Source organism: Mobula birostris, chromosome 31, assembly GCF_030028105.1.
Source record: "Mobula birostris isolate sMobBir1 chromosome 31, sMobBir1.hap1, whole genome shotgun sequence".
Lineage (NCBI taxonomy): Eukaryota > Metazoa > Chordata > Chondrichthyes > Myliobatiformes > Myliobatidae > Mobula > Mobula birostris.
This window is the reverse complement of record NC_092400.1, coordinates 2,631,076-2,658,953: the sequence shown is the minus strand read 5'-3', so window position 1 is coordinate 2,658,953 and position 27,878 is coordinate 2,631,076. Positions and strand designations below refer to the sequence as shown.

Genomic DNA, 27,878 nt, shown 5'->3' with positions numbered 1-27,878 from the left:
TTCTTCTCTGCACATTGTGTGTTGGTCAGTCTTTTTTTCATATGGGTTCTTTTGATTTTTTATGGGTTCTCTTTTTACGGGCATGACGTGTGTTTTTCCTCTCTGCAGAATAGGTGTTTGACGGTCTTTTTGTATATATGGCGTTTTTTGGGGTTTCTTTGTTTTGTGGCTGCCTGTTAGGAGATGGATCTCAAGGTTGTACAATGTATATACACTTTGATAATAAATGTACTTTGAACTTTGAAAATCAATGCAATTAGCAATATAGAGGGTAAAGAGGACAGAGGTGCCTGAATTTGGATTTATATATCCGTACTATGTAGGAATCAGTATGTACCTGGAACCCACTTCACACAGTGTCTGTTTTCCACCTACGCCTCTCTTGGCCTCTGCTGCCCCCATGGAACAGCAAGTTCGCTGGGCTTAAAAGTGTAAAGTTTATAAACCAGGTTTCTGTCCCCTTTAGCGAGGGAATTTGTCGTGTTTAAAATCTCTCTGGTGGGGAACCACTCCCTCTGGCGGTGAAGGTGGGAAATGCTGGATCTAGTCCTGCAATCAGAACGCACCGTCCAGACGACAAGTAGTTTACGCACAAGAAGCAGAGGAAAAGAGGAACTCTGTCCCCTCAGAGAGACACAGGTGCTGGGCAGAAATCTGCAACCGCAAAGGAATAGATTTTATAAAATTCAGTCAGGTTATCTGGGATATGACACGTAAATGAAAGTTCTCATGTTTTCTTAGAACACAGAGGCCATTCAGCCCAGTGAGACATGCCAGCTCTCATCAATCCCATTTCCCCTTTATTTCATCCTAACCTATCCTCTCTCCCCACTCACCTACACACAAGTGACAGCTTACTGTGGGCAATCAACCCACCCAGCTGCTCGTGCCTTTAGGATATGGGAGGAAACTGGAGCCCAACCCCACCCAGGGAGAACATGCACATTCCACACAGAGCGCGTCAGAGATCAGAATCAAACCAGGGTTACAGAGTACTACAGCACAGAAACAGGCCCTTCAGCTCATCCAGTGCATACTGACCTGATCTTCAGTCTAGTCTAGTCTAGCCCACCTGAACCCAGATTATTTCTAGCCAAACCCCACCAATCCTTGCACCTTTCCAAACTTCCCTTAGGTGTTACAATTGAACCTGCGTTCACCACTTCCACCGGCAGCTAATTCCACATTTACACCACCCTCTGAGTGAAGAATCCCACCTGATTCTCCTTAAATATTTCATCTTTTATCCTCAACCCATGACCTCCAGTTCCACTCTTAGTCTTCACTTACAAACAGTTTTTCATACATTCTATTGAACTTCTTTATTTTCTTGTAAATGCTTGAAAAATTAATCTCAAGGAGCTGCTGATGCTCGGCTGGGAGAAGGGGAGGCCGGCAGACGGCTGGGAGAAGGTTGGGAGGAGCTGACATGGGTGCGGACCGTGTTTCTGCCGGCTACTTGAAGACATGGGAGTTAGTGCAAGAAAGCAGCGTGCAGTGTAACTGTGAGTGACTGTCTCAGACATTTCTCTTCCAATCACAAGATCCTGTTGGACATTGATAATGTGAGATGCCGCAGCCTGTTTCCCCTGTTTGGTGGGGAGACAGGTGACGAGGCAGCAGCGTGGCTTTGGTTGTAGCAAGAGCTAGGCCTCAAGCTGCGGGCTTGCATGCTGCTTCAGTCCAGGTGAGAAGACGCTGGAGGCGGTGTAGCGTAGAGTCTGTGTTTGGTTGGGAGCTGGTCTCTCCTGTCAGTGCTGCCCTCCAGTGTTCGATCAATAGAATGAGAGGCTGGATTGCCAGGAGATGTACCATCAACTTGCATGTCTCTCACGGACTTGGACAATATATGTGTTTTCTTGTGTTTAGATGTGTTTTTTTCTCTCTTGCTATTTTAAGTATCTATTATGACAAGAAATACTGTCTTCTTTGACTGTATGATGTATGGTTTTAATGATAATTAAACTTGATTAGATTTGTTAATCCGTTCGGTTCCCCAACCTAACTAACCACGTAGCCCAGTGCCTTCACCACCCAACGACTTCTCACCTTGAATTAGTGGGGTGTGTGTTCCCGAATGGAGACGCCAGTAGGTCCTTGTGCTGTCCTGTCCCGCTATGTGGTTCACTGAGGTCAGGAAAGGTCCCCACATGGTCGGCACGGTCTCAAAACTGGAGCAAAGAGGAGGGAAACAGAACCGATTGAGATTTACTTACCACATGCACATCAAAATACAGTGAAATGCGTCATTTGGGTTAACAACCAATTCAACCTAAGGCTGTGCTGCCCGCAAGCGTCACCAAACATTCCAGTCCCAACATAGCACACCCACCATGTTCGCAGAACAACACTAACAACAAACAACAGCAACAAAACAAACCCCTTAATGTGTGCGCGCACACACACACTCTTCTCTAAGCCCAGGATTCTGTGTCTCTGGACCTTCAGCCTCCAGTGGATTTGCGGAATATTTTAACTAGCACAATAGTTAAACGAGAATTTCCTCTTCCAATAAAATGAGGATATGGAAATTGACAATGCCAGAAAAGACAAAGTTGTTTAGCAATTAGCTTTATTTGTCACACGTCCATCAGAACTTGGACACATGGAGCGAAATGTGTTGCCTTTCACCAATGACCGACAGTCCGAGGATTAAGCTGGGAACTGACCTTGGGAGCTGTCTCACATGGAATTTACACCCTCCCTCCAGGGCTGGGTTTCACTGCACATCTCAAAGACGTGTGCTGGTATGTGAACCTGTCCTCAGTGTGTAGGTGAGTGGTGAGATCTGCAGGGAGTTACGGGAACATGGGGACAATTCATTGAGCTTGGGGAGAATGATATAAATGGGTGTTATGCTGGTCAGTGTGGATTCAATGTGCCAACAGGCCTCCTTCCATGCTGGGAGACTCCGTAACTTTAACAGGGAATTGTTACCCTTAAACCAGTACTGATTAATTGTTTATACATTTCTCATTATCATTTAGAGTATATTTTATGTATTTCACTGCACTGCTGCCACAAGCTCTGAGAACTCAGGGAAGCATTCAGACTTCAGGGAAGGAGGTGCCGCCCGCGCCCCGCGTGGGGGGGCGGGGGGAGTTGCCACCTGTAACCTGCAGTCACACGCAGTAAACCACAGCCTTACCTGAAGTTGGTGTCATTTCGTTTAGCTTCATGCAGGACTTCAAGGAGGGACATCCCACTGTGCAGTGGCACCCTGGCCCTGTAAATAGTCGCCAGGTTCTTATCCTTCGCACTGAGATAGACAAATCCTGGCAGTGGGCTCGGCTCAGCCTCATCGGTAGTGGTCTGCAGTTCCGGATCATTCCACCTCAGGCCCCCTGTCAACAAAAGAATAAAGTTTCTCAGTTTCCCTTCTAGGAGTGGAACACGTTTTGTACAGAACCTTTGGGCTTGTAGATATTGGCAGCTCTGAGGAAGGCCGATCCCTACAGAGGGAGCATGGTGCTTATCGGATTTTTGGAAGCATAGAGTGGAGATAAACGTTCTGTAAATGACTGGGATGAGGAAGTGAAAGGATGGGTTGCTAAATTTGCAGACGGTTGGTGGAGTTGTGGATAGGGTGGAGGCCTGTCGTAACTTGCAGTACAATATTTTCAAGATGCAGAACTGGACTGAGAAGTCGCAGATAGAGGGCAAGCTGGAGAAGTGTTCACTGATACACTTCGGAAAACCAGTTCTGAATGCAGGATACAGGGATTCTTGTGTGCAGGAACAGAGGGATCTTGGGGTCCACGTCCATAGGTCCCTCAAAATTGCCATGCAAGTTGATAGGGTTGTTAAGAAACATGTGGTGTGTTGGCTTTCGTTAGTCAGGGGGTTGAGTTCAACAGCCACAAGGTAATGTTGCAGTTCTATAAAACCCCAGTTAGACCATACTTGGAGTATTGTATTCAGTTCTGAACATCTCATTATGAGCTCTATAAAACCCTGGTTAGACCACACTCGGAGTATCGTGTTCAGTTCTGAACATCCCAGTATGGGAAGGGTGTGGAAGCTTTAGAGAGAGTGCAGAGGAGATTTACCAGCATGCTGCTTAGACTTAGACTAGACGATGAGAGGGAAGTTGACAGAGGTGTACAAGATGACAAAAGGCATAGGTAGAGTGAGCAGCCAAAGACTTTTTCCCAGGGCGGAACTGGCTAACACAAGGCGGCATAATTTTAAGGTGATGAGGAAAGCATATGGGGGATGTTTTTTCTTACACAGAGTGCTGCGAGCCTGGACTACACCAAGGGGGGTGGTAGAGGCAGATACACCATGAGTATTTAAGAAAATCTTAAACAGACACATAGATGATAGAAAAATGGAGGGCTATGTAGGAGGGAAGGGTGAGGTTGATCTTAGAGTAGCCAGCACAACATTGTGGTTTGAAGGGCCTGTAATGTTCTATGTTAATGAAACAGATTGTTCTCAGGTTGGTGGACAGCAACTAATGGGGCATTGCAAAGACGGGTCTTGGGCCCCAGCTCTTCACTACCTGCATTGTTGGATTGGGGTGTAGAATTGCTACTTTTCATGTAGTTTAACTTTCCTATGCTTGCTTGCATTCTTATATAATTAATTGTGATAGACTTCTGGTAAAGGTGACGCTGACAAGACATGGCAACACTTTACAGGCAGCAAACAAAAGTGCTGACTGTTCTATTAAATACACTTTTTCTGGACTATGATCACCGCAATCCACCACCTGTAATTTCCCTTTGGGAGTCGTGCCTTTGAACCGTCTCTACGGACTGACATTTTTGCAGTATCCTGAAGGATTCAGGGAACTGGGCTCTCAAGAATGCTGATACAGCCGCTGTGGCCATTGCTGAAGCAGATCGAAGCAGCGGGGCCCAAGCCCAAGAACGAAATTTAAACGCCTAGCCAGATTAAAAAGAGGAGGCCAAATTGTGTGTATTTAAGGCAGAAGTTGATAGGTTCTTGATTGGTAAGGAAGTCGAGGGTTGCGGTGAAAATGCAAGAGAATAGGGATGGAAAAGAATCTGCCAATATTAAGTGGCAGAAGGGTCTTGATAATTGTGCTCCTATGTATTATGGTCTTATGGAATATAATGTGGAAAGATATGAGGTCATCAATTTTGGTGCACAACATTGAGAAGTTGAGTATTTGTGAGATGGAGAGAGGTTATTTGTTCATTAATCAAAGAGACCCAGGTATGTTTGAACACAAGTAACTCAAGGCCAACATGTAGATACATCAAGTGATTATGAGGGCAAATTAGAGGGACATGATAGCATTTACCATGAGAGATTCAAGAGCAAAAAAGTCTTATTGCAGTTGTACTGGGCCCTAGTAAAACCTGGAGTATGGCCCACAATTTTGGACTCCTTACCTAAAAAAAGGCAAGTGGAGAGCTGTGAACATTTACTGGACTGAAGGTTTACTGTGTGAAGAAAGACACAGCAGGACCACATTCCATAGAGCTTAGGGGAATGAGGGAGATATCATTGGGACATACAAATTTCCTAAAAGGTTCAAAAGCTAGGAGGAGGGAGGATGTGTTTCCTTACTCAGAAATCTAGGTTTGAGGACAGAGTTGCAGAATAAGGGACAGACTAGTTAGAATTGAAACATGCAGTAATTTCTTCATTCAGAGGGTGGCAAGTGTTTGGAATTCTCTAGAGAACTGAGGAAATTCAGCCACTTTCATCCAAAACAGGAATTTCTGGACAGTAAGGGAATCAAGGAAAAATGTGACAGTGCAGGGAAACAGCACCAAGAGGAAACTGAGTCACTATTGCACTGAATGGCGGATTGGTGACTCCTGCTCTTATTTCCTACATTATTAACATGTTGCACACACTTGGAGACATGTAGGGGATCTGCTGACTGCCTCTATTAGCAATTACTCACATCCATCTTCTCTACCTTAGCACTGGGGAATCCTTTACCTGTCTCGTTGTGGCAGTCCATTTGGCCAATATCTAGGTAGGTTTTCTGGTAGAGAACAGGTAGCAGCTGAGACAGGGCCATTGGATTTTGAAAGGCTCCTTGTTTGGCTTTTTGCAGTAGATAACTTCTTCCTTTTAACCATTGCTCCTCGTGCCCAGTGGCTAAGAGAGCCTGGTAACGACAGATCATCAGAGCTCAGTGATACACGGCAATTACTTTTATATCTTGCATTGTGGTGCTGCTGTGCTCTGTGACAAAATCTGTGATAGCTCAGTGATAATAAACCTTAAAGTTCAAGACATGGGTGGCGCGGTAACATAACGGTTAGCGTAACACTATTACAGCGCCTGCAACCCGCGTTCAATTCTGCCGCCGTCTGCGAGGAGTTTATACGTTTCCCCCGTGATTGCATGGGTTTTGTCCCACAATCCACAGACACACGGGTTAGAGGGTTAATTGATCACGTGGACGTATGTGGGCGACGCGGACTCACTGGGCCGGAAGTGCCTGTACTGAGCTTATTTCTAAATAAATAATAAACCTAATTCTGATTCCGACTCACCATCAAACCCAGACAAACATCATCGGTTTAACTGTAGACAATGGACTGTAACCCACACGTTTTGAACTTGTTCACTCTCACAGGATGGAAGGTGAGAGAATGAGCCCAGGTTGTGGTACACATCGGTCTAGGGAGGGAACTGTCAATCAGCCTCTCTACAGACATACCAAGTGACACATCCACTGCCATCTGTATTACTCTTGCATTGAGCCAGCATCAGACTTGATGAACTGAATGGCCTCCTTCCAGTTTGCAACCTATTTGGAAATGCTACAGGACCCAGTGTGACTATCATCATTTCCAAGGGCACTGAGGCCAAGGATGAGGAGGCAATGGCAACACCTCGACCCTGGTCATGATGGCCAAGGGAAGCCATTAGATCCATCATGTCTCTGCTGTTGCACAGAGTCCACTGTTCCCACACACGAGGTCCTGTCACAGGGTATCAATATTCCCCTTCCCTCAACCGCAGGTGCTGCTCAACCCAGAGCTCCTCCAGCAGATTGTATATTGCTACAGAAAGAAAACTCAAAAGCCAGGGAATGTCTGGGCCGTATGTGAGTTTGGAAGGTCTGGGGGATCTAATTTTCAATGACAAGTGGTTAAAGCAGGCAGCATTATGAATGAGATGGTGGTGACCTCACATCAAGTGGAAACAGTAAGCTGAACTGCGGCCTGGTTTGTCCTGGGAAAAGATGGAGGCAATGGCTAGACTGGAGAGGCTGTGCCAGGAATAAGGTGACAGCTTTCATCTTCCCTGTGTTTATGCAGCTCAAGCAAGCCAATATGAGGGGAACACACTGAGACCACAGGACGATGGAGGGGCTGAGAGAGCTGGGCAGACCTCACAAATGATGCCAAAGAGAAGCTTGTTGAGTTTGAAAAGGAACACAAGGTTATAAAAGACCTATGAGTAGATCTTCAGGCTCTTCAACCTGCCCTGTGTTTCAGAAACATGATGGCAGTTCAGAGGTAGGCTTTTTATTTATAAAATTAGATATACAAAAAAAATGAGTGAGAGAGAAAGTGAGAATGAATGAGAATGAGAATATATATGGTGGTAGAGGCAGATGCATTAGGGACATCTAAAAGATGCTTGGATAGGCACATGGATGAAAGAACAATAGAGGGTTATGAACTAGGTAGGAGGGAAGGGTTGGATTGATTTTAAAAGGCTGGAAGAACATCATGGGCTGAAGGACCCGTACTGTGCTGTCTTATTCTATGTTCTATGTCTTCAACACCATTTTCCTGCCCTTGATCCCTTAAATCCCGAAATCTATTGTTCACAGTTTTAAATGCTGTTGGTGACTAAACTCCCACACCTCTCTGCATTGGAGAATTCCAACAATTCACCACTCTCCAAGCCATGAAATCTCCTCTTAAATTTTAGACCCCCAGCTCTAAACTCGTCAACCAGGGGAAGCAGCCTCCCCACATCTACCCCACCAAGCCCTCTATAGATCGCGTTTGTTCACTTCACTGAGGGCATCTCTCCTTCCTCCAACGGACCAAGGGTGAATCCTTGGGTGGAATCACTGAAAGGGAAGCCTTCATTTGGGTGAGTTCAGTGTGACGGCAATCCCAGGAGAGCTATCAGAGATGGTCAAGAAGAAGGGAGCTTGTCACAGGAGACAGTCAGGGAGCATGGAGCATTATAGCACAGTACAGATTCTTCTTGTGCCAACTTTTTAATTGATTCTAAGATCAATCTAATCCTTCCTTCATAACTCTTCATTTTTATATCATCAATCACCCACCTAAATTCAACTAATGTACCTGCCTTTACCACCAACCCAGCAAGGTGTTCCATACACCCACCACTTTCTGTGTCAAAGGCTTGCATCTGACATCCCCCTCCCAATACTTTCCTCCAGATGCCTGAAAATTATGCCTCCTTGTATTAACCATTTACTCCCTGGGAAAAAGTCTCTGGCTGTCCACTCAATCTATACCTCTCATCATCTTGTACACTTCCATCATGTCTCCTCTCATCCTCCTTCACTCCAAAGAGAAAAGCCCTAGCTCACTCAACTTATCCTCATAAGACATGCTCTCTAGTCCAGGCAGCATCCTGGTAAATATCTTCTGCATCCTCTCTAAAGCTTCCTCATCTTTCCCATAATGAGGTGACCAGAACCCAAGTGTGGTCTAACTATGGCTTTAGGGAACTGCAACATTATCTGTGGCTCCTGTACTCAATCCCCCGATTAATGAAAGCCAATACACCATACTTAACAACCCTATCAACTTGCATGGCAACTTTGAGGGATCTATGACGTGGACCCCAAGATCCTCCACACTGCCAAGAATCCTGCCGACAACCTTGTATCTTGCCTTCACAGAGACAGGAAGAGCAATGTAAAAGGCCACAGATTCCCCACCAACACCTTTTTGTCACGAGTTGTGTGACCTCTATTTATTGCACGTCACTTACATCTAAAACTAGGAAGAAATTGCACCCAATAGATACGCCTGGAGGAAATCTGTTCAATGGGCGCTGCGGTTCATGCGAACAAGGGGCAGCTGTGGAAGAAGAGACCGAACAGCCAAAAGACTCAACCACTAACCACAACAACAACTTATTCTTGCCCACATTGCACCAAAATATGTAGATCCTGGATCAGCCAATAGACATCCCCTTAGGATAATATCATACTCAACTCCAGTGATCACACCACTACTGCTTTGTACGTCACAAGCACAAAGCCAAGAAACTTTTAAGTACCTGCAGAGCAAGCGATGTGCTGTATGGGTTCCCGAGTGCTCCACTGCTTTCTTGCTTTCTCCGTATCATTTCCATTAGCTCGTTCACTTCATTCTGCACCTTGTGCCTTGTGTGCTGACTGTACATCCAGTGATTACTATTGGGCGCTTTCGACTCCAATACACACTTCAGTGCCAACACCACCATGACTGATGTGTCTACCATTGAAAGACAAACTCATATTAACCATTAGCAAAGATTGCTTGGACATTATCAGGGATTTCAAGAAAGAGATCTCAGATTGCACTCATCATGACATTAGAGTCAGAGAGTCAAAACACTACAGCACAATTAGGTCTCACCAATATCTTATACAATTTCAACATAACATCGAACTCCTGTACTCAGTACTTTAATTTATGAAGGCTAATATGCCAAAAGTTTTCTTTATGACCCTATCAAGCAATTATGGACCTGTATTCCCAAATCTCTCTGTTCTACCACACTTCCCAGTGCCCCATGCTCACTGTGTAAGAGCTACCCTGGTTGGCCCTCCCAAAGTACAACACCTCACACTTCTCTACATTAATTTCCATCTGCTATTTTTCAGCCTATTTTTTCCCAGCTGGTCAGATCCCACTGCAAGCTTTGATAGCCTTTCTTGCTGTCCACTACACCCCCAATCTTTCTGATCCAGCTTGCCACATTATTGTCCAGATCGTTGAAATAGATAACAAACAACAATGCACCCAGCATCGACCCCTGCAGCACTCCACTAGTCACAGGCCTCCAGTCATTTACCTACCATCCTCTGGCTTCTCCTGTGAAGCCAATGTCTAATCCAATTTACTACCTAATCTTGAATGCCAAGCGACTGAACCTTCGTGACCAATGGGAGATTGTCGAAAGGCCTTGCTAAACACATGGCCTTACGAGCCTGGTCTGATATTCAGTAACATCACGATTAATCTTGACCTCATTACCCCTTTCCTGTGCTCTCCCATATCCCCATCACCTCATTACCACTTTCCTGTGCTCTCCCATATCCCCATCACCTCATTAACACTTTCCTGTGCTCTCCCATATCCCCATCACCTCATTACCCCTTTCCTGTGCTCTCCCATACCCCCACCACTTCATTACCCCTTTCCTGTGCTCTCTCATACCCCCGTGACTTCATTACCCCTTTTCACTGCTCTCCCATACCCCCATGACCTCATTACCCCTTTCCACTGCTCTCCCATACCCCCGTGACCTCATTACCCTTTTTCACTGCTCTCCCATACCCCTGTGACCTCATACCCCTTTCTGCTACTCTCCCACACCCCTCATGGCCTCATTACCCCTTTCCACTGCTCTCCCATACCCCCGTGACCTCATTACCCCTTTCCTGTGCTCTCTCATACCCCCGTGACTTCATTACCCCTTTTCACTGCTTTTCTATACCCCCATGACCTCATTACCCCTTTCCAGCACTCTCCCATACCCCCGTGACCTCATTACCCCTTTTCGCTGCTCTCCCATACCCCCGTGACTTCATTACCCCTTTCCGCTGCTCCTCCATACCCCCGTGACCTCAATACCCCTTTCCACTGCTCTCCCATACCCCCGTGACCTCAATACCCCTTTCCACTGCTCTCCCATACCCCTGTGACCTCATACCCCTTTCTGCTACTCTCCCACACCCCTCATGGCCTCATTACTCCTCTTTGGTGCTCTCCCACACCCCTCATGGCCTCATTACCCCTTTCTGCTACTCTCCCACACCCCTCATGGCCTCATTACTCCTTTCTGGTGCTCTCCCATACCCCTGTGACCTCATACCCCTTTCTGCTACTCTCCCACACCCCTCATGGCCTCATTACTCCTTTCTGCTACTCTCCCACACCCCTCATGGCCTCATTACTCCTCTTTGGTGCTCTCCCACACCCACACCCCTCAACTCCATTGCGGTTTCAGTGCCTGTCGGTCTCCACCTTGAAGCAATCCCATATGCCACCTCTCTGGGGCAGGGAACTACAAAGAATCTGAACAGAGAAATTCCTCCACATCTCTCTCTTAAACTGTGCCCCGTAGTTCCAATGTAATGCCCTCAATAACCAGTTCTGAGTCCCCCATAAAATCTTGTGTTTCAATATCAAATCACGTCTCAAATACTCAACCTCTCTTGATACGACAAACCTTTCATCCCTGGAATCAATCAACAATTCTAATACTATTTCCCATTCCCATCCTGACATGTCCGTGGCTCCACCTGCTGCCGCGACGAGGCCAGTCTCGGGCTGGAAGAGCGACGTCTCACGTTCCACCCGGGCAGCCTCTGATCTGGCCGCATGATCAGAGCTGGTCTTTGATGTGCCAGATTTTTGAAGCATTTGATACTGGAACATTCCAGAATTGCTAATACAAGGGGGTATAATTTTAAGGTGACTGGAGGAAATAATCAGGAGGGTATCAGAGGAAATTTATGTTGGTGATATTGTAGGATGGTATCGTGGTTCTGTGATATGGATTGGACTACTGCGTTTATGGACTGTGGACTTTTCCAGACTTAAGTTTTTATATTCTGTGTTTTTTAATTGCCCAATCCTATTCCGTTTTGTTGTGCAAGGGGAGGGGGTTTGGAGGTTGATGTTCTGTTAGATTTTTGTGCGGGGGAGAGGTTGTTTTTGAGGGGGTCGATGTTCTTGTTTCATTTTGTACAGGGGGAGGGATTGGGGGGTGTTAATGATCAGGATGCCATTCTTTTTTGTACAGGGTGTGGGTTTGATGTTTCTCTCTGAATGACTTTCATGTTCTTTCTTGGTTTCGTGCTATCTGGAGAAGACAAATTTCAGAGTAGTATATGGATACATGCTTTGATAATGAATGAATGGATAAATGAATTTGTTCGTTTGTTTATTTAATGTTTACATAGAATGTGGTTGGTGTGTGGAACACCCTGACGAGGGAGGGGTGTGTGGTGGTAGAGACAGATAAAAAAGGACATTTACAAAACTCTTAGATAGGCACATGGGTGATAGAAATATGGAGGGTTATGTGGGAGGGAAGGGTTAGATTGATCTTTGAGTAGGTTAAAAGGTCAGCATAGTATCATGGGCCAAAGGACTTGTGTTCTATGTAACTACTATGCAAACACATCGGAGTATGAAATTCTCCTGCGTCTGACAGAACTGCTCCTTACCCTCAACAATTTCTCCTTCAGCTGCTCCCACTTTCTCCAGATTCAAGGGCTAGCCATAGGCACCCACATGGACCCCAGCTGTGCCTGCTTTTCGTGGGCTATGTAGAACAGTCCACGTTTCAAGCCTTTCCAAGTAATGCTCCCCAACTCTTCCTCAGCTACACTGAAATCTGTGCTGGTACTGCCTCATGCATCCATACTGAGCTCCTCAATATCATTAACTTTGCCTCCAACTTCCACCCTGCCTTTAAATTCACTTGGTCCATCTCTGACATCTCACTCCCTTTCTCGATCTCTCTGCCTCCATCTCTAGAGACAAACTATCAACCAACATCTTTTATAAGCCTACCAATTTCCACGGCTATCTTGACTATACCTCCTCCCGCTGTCTCCTGTAAAAATGCTATTCCCTTTTCTCAGTTCCGTCATCTTCACTGCATCTGTTCTCAGGATGCCCCTTTCCTTTCCAGTACATCAGAGATGTCCTCCTCCTTCAATATTCTTCCAATATTGATGCCGCCCTCACCCACATCTCCTTTATTTCCCAAACATCCACTCTTACCCCATCCTCCCGCCACCTTAACAGTAGTAGAGCTCCTCTTGACCTTGCCTACCACCCCACGAGCCTCCACATCCAACAGGTCATTCTCCTTAACTTCTGCCATCTCCAAAGGGATCCTACCACCAGACAGAATCAATCAGGTTTATTATCACTGGCATGTCACGTGAAATTTGCTAACCTAGCAGCAGCAGTTCAATGCAATACATAATATAGAAGAAAAAATAATAATAAATAAGTAAATCAATTATGGTATACGTACATTGAATAGACCAAAAATCATGCAAGAAAAACAGAAATACTGTATATTAAAAAAAGTGAGGTAGCGTCCGAGGATTCAATGTACATTTAGGAATCGGGTGGCAGAGGGGAAGAAGCTGTTCCTGAATCACTGAGTGTGTGCCTTCAGGCTTCTGTACCTCCTACCTGATGGTAACAGTGAGAAAAGGGCATGCCCTGTGTGCTGAAGCTCTTTAATAATAGACACTGCCTTTCTGAGATTTTACTATGTCTTCACCTTGCCCCCACTCTCCATTATCCACAGGGATCACTCCCCCCATGATTTCCTTGTCCATTCATCTCTCCCACTAATTTCCCTCTAGGCACTTACCCTGCAAACAGCCAAAGTACTACACCTGCCATTCACCTCCTCCCTCACCTCCACTCAGGGCCCCAAACAGTCCTTCCAGGTGAGGCAGCACTTCACCCGTGAATCTGCTGGGGTCGCCTATTGTGTACGGTGCTCCTGATGTGGCTTCCTCTACAATGGTGAGAGCCATCATAAATTGAACACCTCCACTCCAGCACCAAAAGTGGAACTTCCCAGTGGTTAAACATTTTAATTCCAATTCCCATTCCCATTCTGACATGTTGATCCATGGCCTCCTCTCGTGCCTCAGTGTGGAGGAGTAACACCTTGTATTTTGTCTGGGTGGCTTCCAACCTGATGGTATGAATGTTGATTTCTCTTTCTGGTAAAAAAATTGTTTCCCTCCTGTTCCCCTCTTCTCCCATTCTCCACTATGGCCTTTTACTTCTTCACACCTGCCCATCATCTCCCTCTGGTGCCCCTCTTCCTTCCCTTTCTCCCATGGTCTACTCTCCTTTCCTATCAGTTTCCTTCCTCTCCTGCCCTTTACCTTTCCCACCCATCTGGCTTCACCTATCACCTTCTAGTCATCCTCCTTCCCCTACCCCCCAGCTTTTTATTCTGGCATCTACCCCTTCCCTTCCAGTCCTGAAGAAGGGTCTCGACCCAAAACGTCGACTGTTTGGATGCTGCCTGTCCTGCTGAGTTCCTCCGTCATTCTGCATGTGTTTCAGAGAATGCAAGTGCTCACCGATTGAGTGATGGAGGTGGTGGAGGTGGTGGTGGTGGTGATGGTGATGTGGCATCAAACCAGAAAGGACAACGTGATGTACCCGTATGTTGTTCACACACAGAGCCAGCACTCCCAGACTGTATTGGTAGTGGCTGCTCAGAGGCACGTGGTGATCTGCAATTCAGAGATAAAACAGGGGTTAGTGACGCAGCAGTAGTGACTAACGTGAGGGAACTGTTTAAGTGACTCACCCCGAACCCACAACCTGGACCTTTCAAAGTTACCTTTTTGATTAACACTCCAGTTAACCATAGATAAGCAGTCAGCGTCAATTGGGGCTGCCCTTACTGTATTTTCCAAACTGCAAAGCACAATTTATAATTTAGAGTGCACTATACTTGCACATTCGTACACTCTGACAACAACCGACGCACAACATCCCATAAACCGTAAGACATAGCAGCAGAATAAGGGCATTCGGCCCATCGAGTCTGCACTGGCATTCCTCCGTAACACTCAAGCGATCCTACAGTCCACACAAGCTGCATCATACCATCAGAACAACGCCATGGCTGGGCAGTGACAGTACAGATGAACTCGTGTTTGTTATGACTGTCAGGAAGCTGCGGTGACTCCTCGTCCCTCCACTCTCTAGCTCCAAAACCTCAATATCCTCCATTAGAAAGGATGTGGAGGGCTTGAAGAGGCTGCAGAAAAGGTTTATCAAGATTCTGCCTGGATCAGGGAGTGTAAGCTATAAAGAGGTTGGACAAGCTTGTGGAGTGTCAGAGACTGAGGCCTCATAGAATTTTACAAAATTACGAGAGGCATAGATAAGGTAGATGACCAGTCTTTTTCCCAGGGTAGAAATGCTGAATACTAGAGGGGACAGCTTTAAGGTAAGCAGGAGGGGATGTACAGGACAAGCTTTATTTTACACAGAGAGTGGTAAGCCCCTGTAACACACTGCTAGTGGTGGTAGTGGAAGCAGATACGATAGTGGTATTCAAGAGGCTTTTAGATAGGCAGATGAATGTGCAGGGTATAGGCTATGTAGACCAAGTCTAGCAGAAGGGATTAGTTTAAACTGGCATTACGCTTGGCACAGGCACTTGTTACGTGTGCGCCTAGCAAGAACAAGAACGAAGTAGTAAGATTAAACGTTTTTACTGAGTCGTGTTAGCCATGGTACACACTGGCCAATTTGCACCGCGAGAGTGACAAACTGGGCCCGCCAAGGTTAAAACAAATATGCGCACTCAAAGGCCCGTGGTAAAGGAGGGCCTTCCGTGAGTAGGAAGCCCAGTGAAGTCACCACGTGATCAATTGGCCGTACATGCAAATACCATATTCTTGCAATTGATCGGATACGGTTCAACATTATTGACCAGAGGTCCTGGCCCTCTTATGTTCTGCTCTATGCCGTCAGGTACCTGTACAGCTATTTGTGGAACGGTGGGGTTTACAAACAGAAATCCTCATGCTTACAGTTCATGAACTCTTCAACAACTGGTCATTCTCAGCTACTTCACAGACAGAGAAGTCTCTCTTTACAGGTGCCAGTACGTCAGACTTCAGGGCCCCCCACAAGTTGTAGACCCTTTGTGATTCCTGTGCCCTTGCAGTTGACCAGTTATCTGAGAGAAGAGCTGACTCTGTGGTTCACTGAGCAGTTTGGCACTGATCTTCGTGCCGCCTCCGTCCCGTCGACACCGATCTTCCTGCCGCCCCCGTCCCGTCGACACCGATCTTCGTGCCGCCCCCGTCCCGTCGACACTGATCTTCGTGCCGCCCCCGTCCCGTCGACATCGATCTTCGTGCCGCCCCCGTCCCGTCGACAACGGTCGTCGTGCCGCCCCCGTCCCGTCGACTCTGATCTTCGTGCGGCCCCCGTCCCGTCGACACTGATCTTCGTGCCGCCTCCGTCCCGTCGACACCGATCTTCCTGCCGCCCCCATCCCATCGACACCGATCTTCGTGCCGCCCCCGTCCCGTTGACAACGGTCGTCGTGCCGCCCCCGTCCCGTCGACTCTGATCTTCGTGCGGCCCCCGTCCCGTCGACACCGGTCGTCATGCCGCCCCCGTCCCATCGACAACGGTCGTCGTGCCGCCCCCGTCCCGTCGACCCTGATCTTCCTGCCGCCCCCGTCCCGTCAACAACGGTCGTCGTGCTGTCCCCGTCCCGTCGACCCTGATCTTCGTGCCGCCCCCATCCCATCGACACTGATCTTCGTGCTGCCCCCGTCCCGTCAACACCGATCTTCGTGCCACACCTGTCCCATCGACACCGATCTTCGTGAGGCCCCCATCCTGTCGACTCTGATCTTCGTGCGGCCCCTATCCTGTTGACTCTGATCATTTAGGCCACGTTAACAGAAATAATACAGCAGATCGGGTGGTGGTTGGATCTGTAGCCATAGGCGATGCAGACTGCTCTGCTGTCCTGCGCTTGGACAATGTGCCAGTTCTTGGATGGGGTGTTGCCATGACATCTTGTACTTGTCTCTCTGGTGAAAAAAGAGTGTAGATTAGGATAAGTCTGTGCCGAGGATGTAGAGCCTGTGGGTTGACATCCTGTAGACAGTCTGCCTAAGCTGATACACCAGCACTGTACCTAGGGATTCAGCATTGTTGAACGCTGCCATCCTAGGTGTACGTTAGGCTCCAACGGCAATATTTGAAGAGGCAGAGATGTGCACCCAATATCTATACTGCAACTTGTCATAAAACTAATGATGTAGCCTCCAACCTGATAGCATGAACATCGATTTCTCTAATTTCTGGTTAATTCTCTTTCCCTTTTCAATTCCCCATTATGGCTCCCCTCTTATGCCTTCTCTTCTGCTCAACAGCCTATCACCTCTCTGGAGTCTTTCCTCCTTCCCTTTCTCCCATGGTCCACTCTCCTCTCCTATCAGATGCATCCTTCTTCAGCTCTTTACCTCTTCCCTTTATCACCTCCCAGCTTATTTATCCCCACTCCCCACCTACCTACGTTCCCCCACCTATCACTTGTCAGTTTGTACTCCTTCCCCTCCCTCCCAACTTCTTATTCTAGTTTCTTCCCCTTCCTTTTCTAGTCCTGATAAAGGGTCTCAGCCCAAAACACCGGCTGTTTGTTTGTTTGTTTATTTATTGGGATACAGCGCAAATTAGGCCCTTCTGGCCCTCTGAGCCACGCCGCCCAGCAACCCCTGACTGAATCCTAGCCTAATCCTGGGACAATTTACAACAACCAATTAACCTACCAACTGGTACGTCTTTGGACTGTGGGAGGAAACCGGAGCACATGGTCATGGGGAGAACATACAAACTCCTTACAGGCAGGGGTGGGAATTAAACTCCTGTAAAGCATTGTGTGAATCACTACGCCACTGTGCTGCCCCATTTATTCCTCTCCATAGATGCTGCCTGACCTGCTGAGTTCCTCTAGCATTTTGTGTGTCAAACCACTGTCAGATGTCAAATCTTGTTGACAGTTGTATTTTTTCATGACAACCACACCTAGTTCCCAGGTGTTTTGGTGTCTATAAAACATATTAAGGCATCTTAGGACAGCACAATAGTGTAGTGATTAGCACGATGCTATTAAAAGCTCAGGGGGTCAGAGGTTAGTGTTCAATTCCGGAGACGTGTGCAAGGAGTTTGTACATTCTCCCCATGAAAGTGTGCATTTCCTTCAGGTGTACCGATTTCCTTCTGCAATCCAAAGACGTAGCAGTTAGTAGGTTAATTGGTAATTGTAAAGCATCCTGTGATTGGGCTCCTGTTAAACAAAGACATAGCAGTTAGTAGGTTAATTGGTAATTGTAAATTGTCCTGTGTTAAACAGGTGCATTGCTGGGTAGCACGGCTCATTAGGCTGGGAGAGTCTGTTCAGTGCTGTATCTCTAAATAAAATGAAAATAAAAGCAAAAAGCAAATGCAAGTCCTTCTCGTTTTGTCTTTCTTTGTGCTGCACTTTGTCTGTGTGACATTTCCATGTAGAACAAATGCTTCTCAGGCAAGGTACCTAATCCTCAATGGTCCATTTCCCAGTCAGAGAATCAGCACGTTTGAGGGTGGCTTGTCCTGCATCCTCCTCACCACCAGATGGCAGAGGAGGCAGTAACTCCAATAATCTGTATCCAGCTACCTGAAATTCCCAATGATTGGACATGACGTTTGTTGGGTTCCCCTTCTGCTCCCTTGAAATGTTCCTGGTCTGTTTCTCACCCTCCGGGCTCACTGGAAACTATGGTGCTGTTGTGTAACATTTAAGAAAGCATGAATTAAGTGTACTCAGATAGTGTAGGAAATCTATTAGTACGGCACCCAGGTACTGAGTGTCTTATAGAATTATGAGTAACACACACGCGCCCGAAGGTATGCATATACACACAGATGCGCATAGAGACGTGCACACACACGTATCAAGTACACAGCTAGTGAGCCAGAGGTAACTCAAACCCAATCCCCTCTCAGTAAGCATGTTAGGTTACATACAGAGTCATTATACAAGCTGTTAGTCTGATTTAATTCAATCAACTGGAATTTTATACCTCTACGTTGAGATTTGAAGTCATGATTTCAGAGAGTTCGTTCAACCTGAGAATTAGATTACAAACCAAGCAACATGAGGACTGTGTAAATATACCCCAAGACAGAAGTGGGGGTGTGGAGACAGCACGTACGTTTGGTGTCGTTTCCTTCAGCATCAAGTTTGTTCTTCAGGTACAGCAGTGCTGGCTGCCGTGCTTGCATACTCTGGCAGGACGCACGCAACGCCAACAGGTACAGAGCTACGAGGCCTGTGGAGGGCTCAGAACCCGGCTGTGATCTGGGGGAGCCAAGTGAGAGAACCATGAAAGTCAGGCAGACTTCTGTTGTTGTTACTAGATTCAGATTTATCTATTTACTGAGATATAGACTGGAATAGGCCCTTCTGTTGTTGTTAATAGATTCAGATTTATTTATTTACTGAGATATAGGCCCTTTCGTCTCTTCGAGCCACACTGCCCAGCAACCCCGGTTTAACCCCAGCCTAATCATGGGACAACTTATAATGACCAAGTAACTGGCCAACTGGGACGTCTTAGGACTGTGGGAGGAAACTGGAGCTTCTGCAGAAAACCTACGCATTCCACAGGGCGGCACACAGATTCCTTACAGATGACATTGGAATCTAACTCTGAATTCTGACACCCCGAACTGGAAAAGTATAGTGCTACCGACTGCCCCACCGTGCTTTTCTTTTGGAGTGGAGGAGGAGGAGAAGTGACTTGATAGAGGTGTACAGAGGCATTGATAAAGTGGACAATTAATGCCTTTATCCCAGGGCAGAAATGGCCAATAAGAGGCAGCATAATTTTAAGGTGATCGGAGGAAAGTACAGGGGATGTCAGAGGTACGTTTTGTTTTTTTTACCCAGAGAGTGGTGGGTGCATGGAACATGCTGCAGGTGTGTGCAGTGGCAGATACATCAAGCACATTTATGAGAATCTTATATCACGGGTGAAAGAAAAGTGGAGGGCTATGTGTCAGGGAAGTATTAGATTGATCTTGGAGTAGGTTAAAGGGCCAGTACAACATTATGGGCCAAAGGGCCTGTACTGTTCTATGCTCCCAGGCCTTTCTTCAGGTTACTTCCTCCATCTGCACAAATTTGTCCAATCAGTGGCCTTGAAAGTTCAGCATCTCTTCTTGCCTGATTTGCAAAGTCAAGTATAATGCTTCGAGTGAGTCAACAACCAGGAAGCTACAGGGGAGGGAAAGTAGCTTTTCCAGCCTCAGGTCAGGCTACAGACTTGCTGAATCTTGGATCCGGCAGAAGGTGAAAGGAATACAGCCAAACATAATTCAGCAAGGAATTTCAATGAGTCCCAGTGTTGTGTGCGATTTCTTATTGAGTTTTTGTAGCTGTCCTTTGTCTTAACATATTTTAATTAACTGAAAGTGACTGATTTTCCACAGTTCAACACAGCGAGTGTCTTCACTGACCCTCACCAATCTTTACCGATGCACCACAACAAGAATCCTATCCATTGGCAACTGATCTGCCTGTAACCGCAAGAAAGTGCAGAGAGTTGCGGACACAGCTCAGCCCTAACAGAAACCAGCCTCTCCTCTATGGACTCCGTCTATACTTCTCTCTGCCTCAGCCTGGACATCCCCTCTTCTCCCCTCTTCCATCAGGCAGAAGTCACAAAAGTGTGAAAATACGTACCACCAGGCTGAAGAATAGCATCTACCACGCTGTTGTAAGACCTCACAATCTACCTCATTATGTTCTCGCACCTGCACTGAATTTTCTCTGTCACTGTAACACTTACTGTTTCCTCTTGTAACACCTCAGTGCACCGTGTAATAACATGATCTGCAAGGATGGTATGCAGGACCGGTTTCTCACTCTATCTTGGAAAATGTGGGACTAATGAAACAATTCTAGCTCCAAACTAATTCCAAATCTAAGTTAAATATTAAGGTCCAACACTGTTAGAGAATGGGGGGGGGGAGAGGGGGGGAGGGCTAGAGAAGTTGTTTCCACATCTGAAATTAGTGGCACAACTGTAACAACACAAAAAATAAAATCTGAAATAAAAACATGAAGTATTTGAAACACTTGAAAGATCCAACAGTACCTGTGGAGGTAGAAGCAGCATCAGGTCAGTCAACCTCCATCAAAAATGAGAGAGAAAGCGAGGGGAGGTGAGGGAGAGGTCACTGTCGGGGGCGGCGGGGTGGTGGTGAGGTTGTGTCTGCTCTCTGCTCTCTCTAAACCTTTGGTTAGAGGGGTAGGCTGAAGCATTCAGGGCTAAGCAGCCCTGTCGGTGAAGTCATGGTCGATAACAATGAATCAGAAATATTCACAGCAGAAGCACAGGTATTGCAGAAGCTTGTATCGTTTGAGAGGTTCAGAGATAATGAGGGCAAGAGACCATGGAGAGGTTTGGAGAAGAATAAGCATTTTCAAAATGGAGGTATCACAGGAGCCAAGGTAGATCAATGAATAAACAAATTAACATTTGATGTAAGTCACAAAATAGGGTTTTGAATGAGCTCCACTGTACAGAGAATGACATTTTGACTAGGAGAACTCTTGACTTGTTGGGTCTGGAAGTTGCAAAGGCATTGGGTAAGGATGGCAGTATCATTTTCCCATATCGGCACAAAACTGGCTTTAATGCATAATAAATTCAACATAATCCCAGGGCTACCTTGCTTAAATCCTTCAGACTGTCACCAGCCCTGCTTCCTTCACACATGAGGCATAATTTACAAGTACCAGGTGAAAGGGTCGGTGCCTGGTGCACTGGGGAGCAACCTGGCCGGTGTACAGAGCAAGCAGGGGCAATTACCTGGAAAGTTTCCTCCGGAGATCAGTCTTCAGCCGGTGAAGGTACTTCCAATTAACATTGAGGTTATGGTGCTCCGACAGTCGTAAGGCAATGTGGATACTGGGATTGGCCGGTAATGTACCCGTATATCTAAGGAGACGGGAGTTCAAGGCCACGATGGTCTTCTTGTGACTGGCTTCCAGTTCTGACATAGACAGAGCAAATTGTTGTCAATGTTGTTTGTTTGTTTAGTGATACAGCACGGTAACAGACCCATACACCCATGTGACCAATTAACCTACTAACTCATACGTCTTTGGAACATGGGAGGAAACCAAGAACGCGGAGGATATCAACACAGTCACAGGGAGAATATATAAACTCCTTACAGAGAGCAACGGGAATTGAACCCGGGACTCTGGTGCTGCGAAAGTTTACACTAACTGCTACGTTACCATGCTGCCTGAAGTGTTCTGACACTGTCCTCCCAACACAGAGCACTCGTTTTACAAGACAACAAGATAACCCTCCACCCCACACACACGGTGCATCAGTGACGCTGGAAGAAATTCACCCCTGGAGTGTGAGCTTTGGGATAGAGTTGGTGCAGGAGAGGGGGAAGAGTCTCCTGTAGAACAAATTCCCCCCACACTTTCCTCTGGATGTCAGTCTAAGATTTCAGCCACAGCTACGTGTATGTTTGATAAGTGCTGGACATGGAGATCCAACGGCCAGCCAATGACCACTCGGACACATCACAGTGGGGGATGTGTTCCTTGAAGCTACCATAGAGCTGGAGGCAACAGGAAGGTGGGGCAGAGCTGGGAGCACAAAAGAGCATTATTTTGTGTAGGAGCAGCCATTCAGCCCCTCAAATCTACTTTGCTGTTCAAAAGACCATGGCTGACATCTACTTTAATTCCATTTACCTTTTCACTAGAGTCATAGGGTTGTAGAGAGTTAAGCAAGAACACTGCATCTTCAGCCCATCAGTTCTACATTGACCATCCAGCATCGTTTCACACTAATCCCACTCTGTATCTTTTCATCTCTAACTGCTGAGACATCAACCATCCAGACTTCAACATTCTTCTCTCCTATTCAGACCTCATGCCAGTCCTGATGAAGTGTCTTGGCCCAAAACTTTGACTGCTTTTTCACAGATGCCACCTGACCTCCAGCGTTTTGTGTGCGTTGCTCTGGATTTCCTGCACCTGAAGAATCTCTTGTGATTATGAGTTGCACCAACTGCTTTTGTCTCATTTTGACACAGAACAGCCTCATCCTATCCCTTCTGTACACTGGAAACTCTCTGCAGATTTCCAAGCGTCCAACAAAGAGTGCAGAAATGTACATTGCCTGCTGTGCTCCTGATCAAAGGCACAGGAGACTTACAAACGCAACAAAGGCAGAAACAACACTTCCCTTAAAGCATTTTTGGTTCATTTGTCTCTGGCAGAAGCCCGGAGATGCCCATTAAATTCTGTGTCGAGGGTCATCACCCAAGAGGATCTCAACCCTGCTGCACCCTGAACTCAAGAACAGTGATGAGTTCCCTCCACTACCACTGCTATGGTATAGTGCAAGACACAAAATCGGATCTGCTATAAATTACAATATCAATATACACACACACATTAAGCATGGGGGGGGGGTTAGAAAACAGTAGTACTTACTGACTGTGAGGAAAAGAATCCCCATGCAGGATATCAACAGCAACAGTCTGGGCTGCATGATGTGTTTTTCCTTCAGAAATGCAGTGTTCTGGGAAAAACAGGAAGGGAGATATTTGATAAAATGGAAAAAATATTGAAACAATCATAGAAAAAAACTGCACCCTCGAGCCTACAGTTCAGTTCTTCTTTTTGTAATTTATTTTAATTGAATTTCATCAAACATTTCCATAAGATGTATTTCAGATACTGTACATATATATCATACAATCATATTTGTCACAAATCTCCACATAATATTTATCTAAGGTATATATTTATAGAAAGGAGAGGGAAAAAAGAAGAAAACTATGTACAGAGTAGAGAGTGATCTTTTTTTTTTACAACATATTCATTTACAGTTCAGTTCTGCCCTTACAGAGCCTCACCACTATCACCAGGTGAACTCCTCATCCTGATGAACTCTTTTGGCATTCCACCCCTTGCTTTTCAAGAACATCAGATACAGCAGGAGAAGGCCAGTCAGTCCCTTGTGCCGACTCCACCAGTAAGACCACGGCTTATCCAGTCTTAATTTCAACACCACTTTCCTGCTCTCTCTCCCATTACTCCTTTAACTCTTTTGTATGTTAAATGTGAACTTGCCATAAATATAACCAATAATGTCACCTGACATTTGTTTTTTTTTACCAGATCCTTAACCTACCTATCTTTCTTTGCAATCTCCTGTTGTCCTTTCCATAAACTACTTCCCCCACCCTTCAGCCCATTTATCAATTGGACCTTTGGTACCTTCATCCAAGGCACCCATGTTAAGACACCCATGGAATGCCTCTCCTTCTGTTCTACCAACCAAAAATCCATTTATACCTATTCCAGTTCATCACCTACGTCGATCTGCAATCTCCAACACAATAATTTTCTACAGCTGAAAGAAGTCTTTGAACAACTACCACCAACATATCACCTGTGGAACCAGAAGAGCCAACACACTTGACCACTGTTAAACCACCATCAAAAACGCTTACTGTGACATCCCACGTCCGCACTTTGGAAAGTCCAATCACCTGGTTGTGTTTCTAGACCACAGCATCAGTGGTGAGGACAAAGAAGGTATGGTCAACGGAGATGGAGAAGCACTTACAGAATTGCTTTGAGTCAGTGGACTGGACAATATTCAGGGATTCATCTTTGAATCTGAATGAAAACGCTACAGCTGTCATCAATTTCATCAGAACCTGTGTGGATGAACATACCCAAACCAAAAGCCATGGATGAACCAGGAGATTTGTAGCCTGCTGAGGGCTACATCTGCAGCATTCAAGACCGGTAATCCAGAAATCTACAAGAGACCCAGGTACAACCTATGGAAGACTATTTTAAGAGCAATAAATCAATTCCAGTTGAAGATAGCGTCAGAATTGGATGCGTGTCAGCTCTAGCAGGGTCTGCAGGCCATTAATTCCTACAAAGCAAAACCTAACATCATGAATGGCCATGACATTTCACTCACAGGTGAGCTAAACACCTTTTATGCACACTTTGAAAGGGAGAATAAAACTACATCTGTGCAAAACCCTGCAGTACCTGACGACCCCGTGATCTCTGTCTCAGAGACCGAAGTCAGAATATTTTTCAAAAGGTGAATCCTCAAAAGGCATTGAAAACCTGTGCCAACCAGCTGGTCTAGTGGGAGGGGGACTGCTGCAGTCAAAGATTCCCGTCTGCTTCAAAAGGACAAGTGCTCAAGAAGAGCAGTGTGAGCCACCTCAATGACTATCGCCCAGTGTTGCCGGAATCAACTCCTAACCAAGCTAAGACCTGGATCTGTTGCAATTTGCACATCGCCACAACAGATCCCACTGACTCTCCAGTCAGCCTTGAATCATGTGAACTACAGCAATACCTATGTTAGGCTGCTGTTTATTGGTTATAGCTCAACATTCAACACCATCATCTCCTCAGTACGAATCAACAAGCTCCAGAAGGTGGACCTCTGTACCTCCCTCTGCAACTGGATCCTTGACTTCCTCACCGGGAGACCACAGTTAGTGTGGATTGGAAATAGGATCTCCTCCTCACTGACAATCAACACTAGCACACCTCAAGGATGTGTGTTTAGCCCACTACTCTACTCTCTCTACACCCACATCTGTTGGATAGAACAGCTCAAATGGCATCTATAAATGTGCCGATGACACAACTGTTGTTGACAGAATTTCAGATGGAGGCGTACAGGAGTGAGGCAGAACAGCTGGTTGAGAGGTACCGTAACAACAGCCTTGCACTCGTTAGAAAGACCAAGGAATCGATTATGAACTTCAGGAAAGAGAAGTCAAAGCAACACACACCCATCTTCATAGAGGGATCAGCAGTGGAAAGGGTGAGCAGTTTCAAGTTCCTGCGGGTAAACATCTCTGAAGATCTATCCTGGGCCTAACAGATTGATGCATTTTCTCTGTAATTGTAACACTTAATTCTGCACTCTTATTGTTTTACCTTGAATTACCTCAGTACAAAGCAAGTTTTTTCACTGTACCTGTGACAATATAAACCAATGTAAATTTACCAACATACTGGTGAACCTTCTCTGAACTCTCTGGGCAATCATATCTGCTACAGTATGGCAAACAGAAATGCACACAACACTCCGAGTGCATCTTAACCAGACGTAATGTCCCACCTTTATATACTCCCACCTATGGAGTCTGGCATGCCATATGGTTTTTTCAACACTCTACCTGAGTTGCCAATTTCAGTGCACAATAGACACACTCCCAAGTCTCTTTGCTCAGCAATAGTCCTTAGCACTGTGTATGTCCTACCCCTATATGACTTCCAAAATGCTCACTTCATACTTGTCTGGGTTGAGTTCCAATTGCAGAGTACTCTGTTTGACCTGTGGTAGCATTAAGGGGCCTTTGTCACTTTCTACACCACCACCAGTTCTGGTGTCAGAGGCCAAATTCATCAGATCCATGAGGAATGCGACTTCAGGATTAAATCGATTTTTGCTGCCAGGAAATCTTTAAACAGGCTTTATTTTGTTTAATGTCGGACTGGATCAGTACATCTGTTTACTGAAACACAAATCCACCATGCCTTCCTACAGCGTTTTATAGACCCTATGAAGCTCAGAGACCAATTTAGGTACACCAAGGCCCCACGACGACCAACATTGTGTAGGTTTACCTAATAATTATTAGCTTGGACACCAGGGATAACTCAGATCCTCTTGTGCAAGATCTTGCACACCAAGGATTAGTTTATTGTCCCATCGAGGAGGGGAGGGGCGGGCTGGCGATTCCCCTCTGCACCCACCCCGTCCTGATTCCCCACCCCCGGCACCTACCCCGTCCCGATTCCCCCCCCTCCCGGCACCTACCCCGTCCCGATCCCCCCCGGCACCTACCCCGTCCCGATCCCCCTCGGCACCTACCCCGTCCCGATCCCCCCCCCCCGGTACCTACCCCGTCCCGATCCCCCCCCCCCGGTACCTACCCCGTCCCGATCCCCCCCCCCCCCGGTACCTACCCCGTCCCGATCCCCCCCCCCCGGTACCTACCCCGTCTCGATCCCCCCCCCCCCCCCGGCACCTACCCCGTCCCGATCCCCCCCCCCCGGCACCTACCCCGTCCCGATCCCCCCCCCCTGGTACCTACCCCGTCCCGATCCCCCCCCCCCCCGGTACCTACCCCGTCTCGATCCCCCTCGGCCCTCCCGCCTCGGTGGTTTGGAGGAGGAGATTCCGGAGAGCGAAATCGTGTATGGGGTAAATCCGAGCTAACCCAGACCACCACCGAGTTGGGATCCACAGGATCGGCCCACTCCGTACTCACCCGGTCCCCGCTCTCTGAGCCTGTGGAAAATCTGGCAGCAAACTACGTGACCAGGCTTTCCGGCGAAAGTTAATACCGTACGTTGTTATCGCCTGGGTAAGCGGCTGCCCGGTGTAGCAGGACCCGCTCCCCAGGCGGCACCCTCTGCACTCAGGGTAGGAGAGTGTCGCCCCTCAAGGTAGGAGGAGAATGTCTTCCCTCGGGGTAGGAGGAGAGTGCCGTCTCTCCGCCCCTCTCCGCGGTCTTCAACTCACCGTCATGTGAGCGCTCAGCTGACTAACTGTCAGCACGAATGGGAACCGGGAGGGCGGGAGGAAGGAAGGTGGAGGGAGGAGGGAGGAGGGAGGAGGGAGGAGGGAGGAGGGAGGAGGGAGGAGGGACCGGGGATGGGAGCGGTAGGGAGGGAAGGATCGAGGATGGAGCAGGAAGGGAGGGAGCGGAGGATGGGAATCTGAGAAGAGGAAGGTAAGGGGGAGGACGGCACTGTCGGAGAGGCAGGCAGGCGGGCAGGCAGGCAGGCAGGCGGGCGGGCGGGCGGGCGGGCGGGAGGGAGGGGGGGGGAACCAGCGGTGCGGGGAAGGAGAGGGAACCGGTAAGGTAAAGGGTCATGGAGGGGGAGGTAACGAGTGGGAAGAAAGGGGATCGAGAAGAAAGGAGAAAAGGTGGAGGGTGGGGGGTAGAGGGGGAGGGGGGGAGGGAATGGGGCAATGGAGAGGGAGGAAGGAATCGGTCGGCGGGACTGAGAAGAACGGGGATGTCCCGAAAGGTTAACTTGTAGGTTTAGTCTGTAGC

The 27,878-nt window shown here is 47.1% G+C and overlaps 1 protein-coding gene across 2 annotated transcripts in view; it reads right to left on the bottom strand.

The window, feature by feature from the left end:
- tcn2 (transcobalamin II) overlaps nt 1–27,358 on the bottom strand; it is a 32,788-nt gene extending 5,430 nt beyond the window's left edge. The window contains exons 1-9 of one of the 2 annotated variants that reach the window (XM_072247527.1): nt 27,087–27,358; nt 23,251–23,338; nt 21,596–21,779; nt 18,932–19,077; nt 14,276–14,431; nt 9,214–9,410; nt 5,923–6,094; nt 3,149–3,344; nt 2,050–2,171 (exon numbers count right to left, since the gene is read on the bottom strand). In XM_072247527.1, the coding sequence (XP_072103628.1) occupies nt 2,050–2,171; nt 3,149–3,344; nt 5,923–6,094; nt 9,214–9,410; nt 14,276–14,431; nt 18,932–19,077; nt 21,596–21,779; nt 23,251–23,308 (1,231 nt within the window). In that variant the 5' untranslated portion in view covers nt 23,309–23,338; nt 27,087–27,358. Of the gene's footprint in view, nt 1–2,049; nt 2,172–3,148; nt 3,345–5,922; nt 6,095–9,213; nt 9,411–14,275; nt 14,432–14,541; nt 14,619–16,531; nt 16,719–18,931; nt 19,078–21,595; nt 21,780–23,250; nt 23,339–27,086 lie in introns of those variants that run through there. The other variant, XM_072247528.1, reaches the window with a different exon arrangement.
- Between the last annotated feature and the right edge of the window lie 520 nt (nt 27,359–27,878).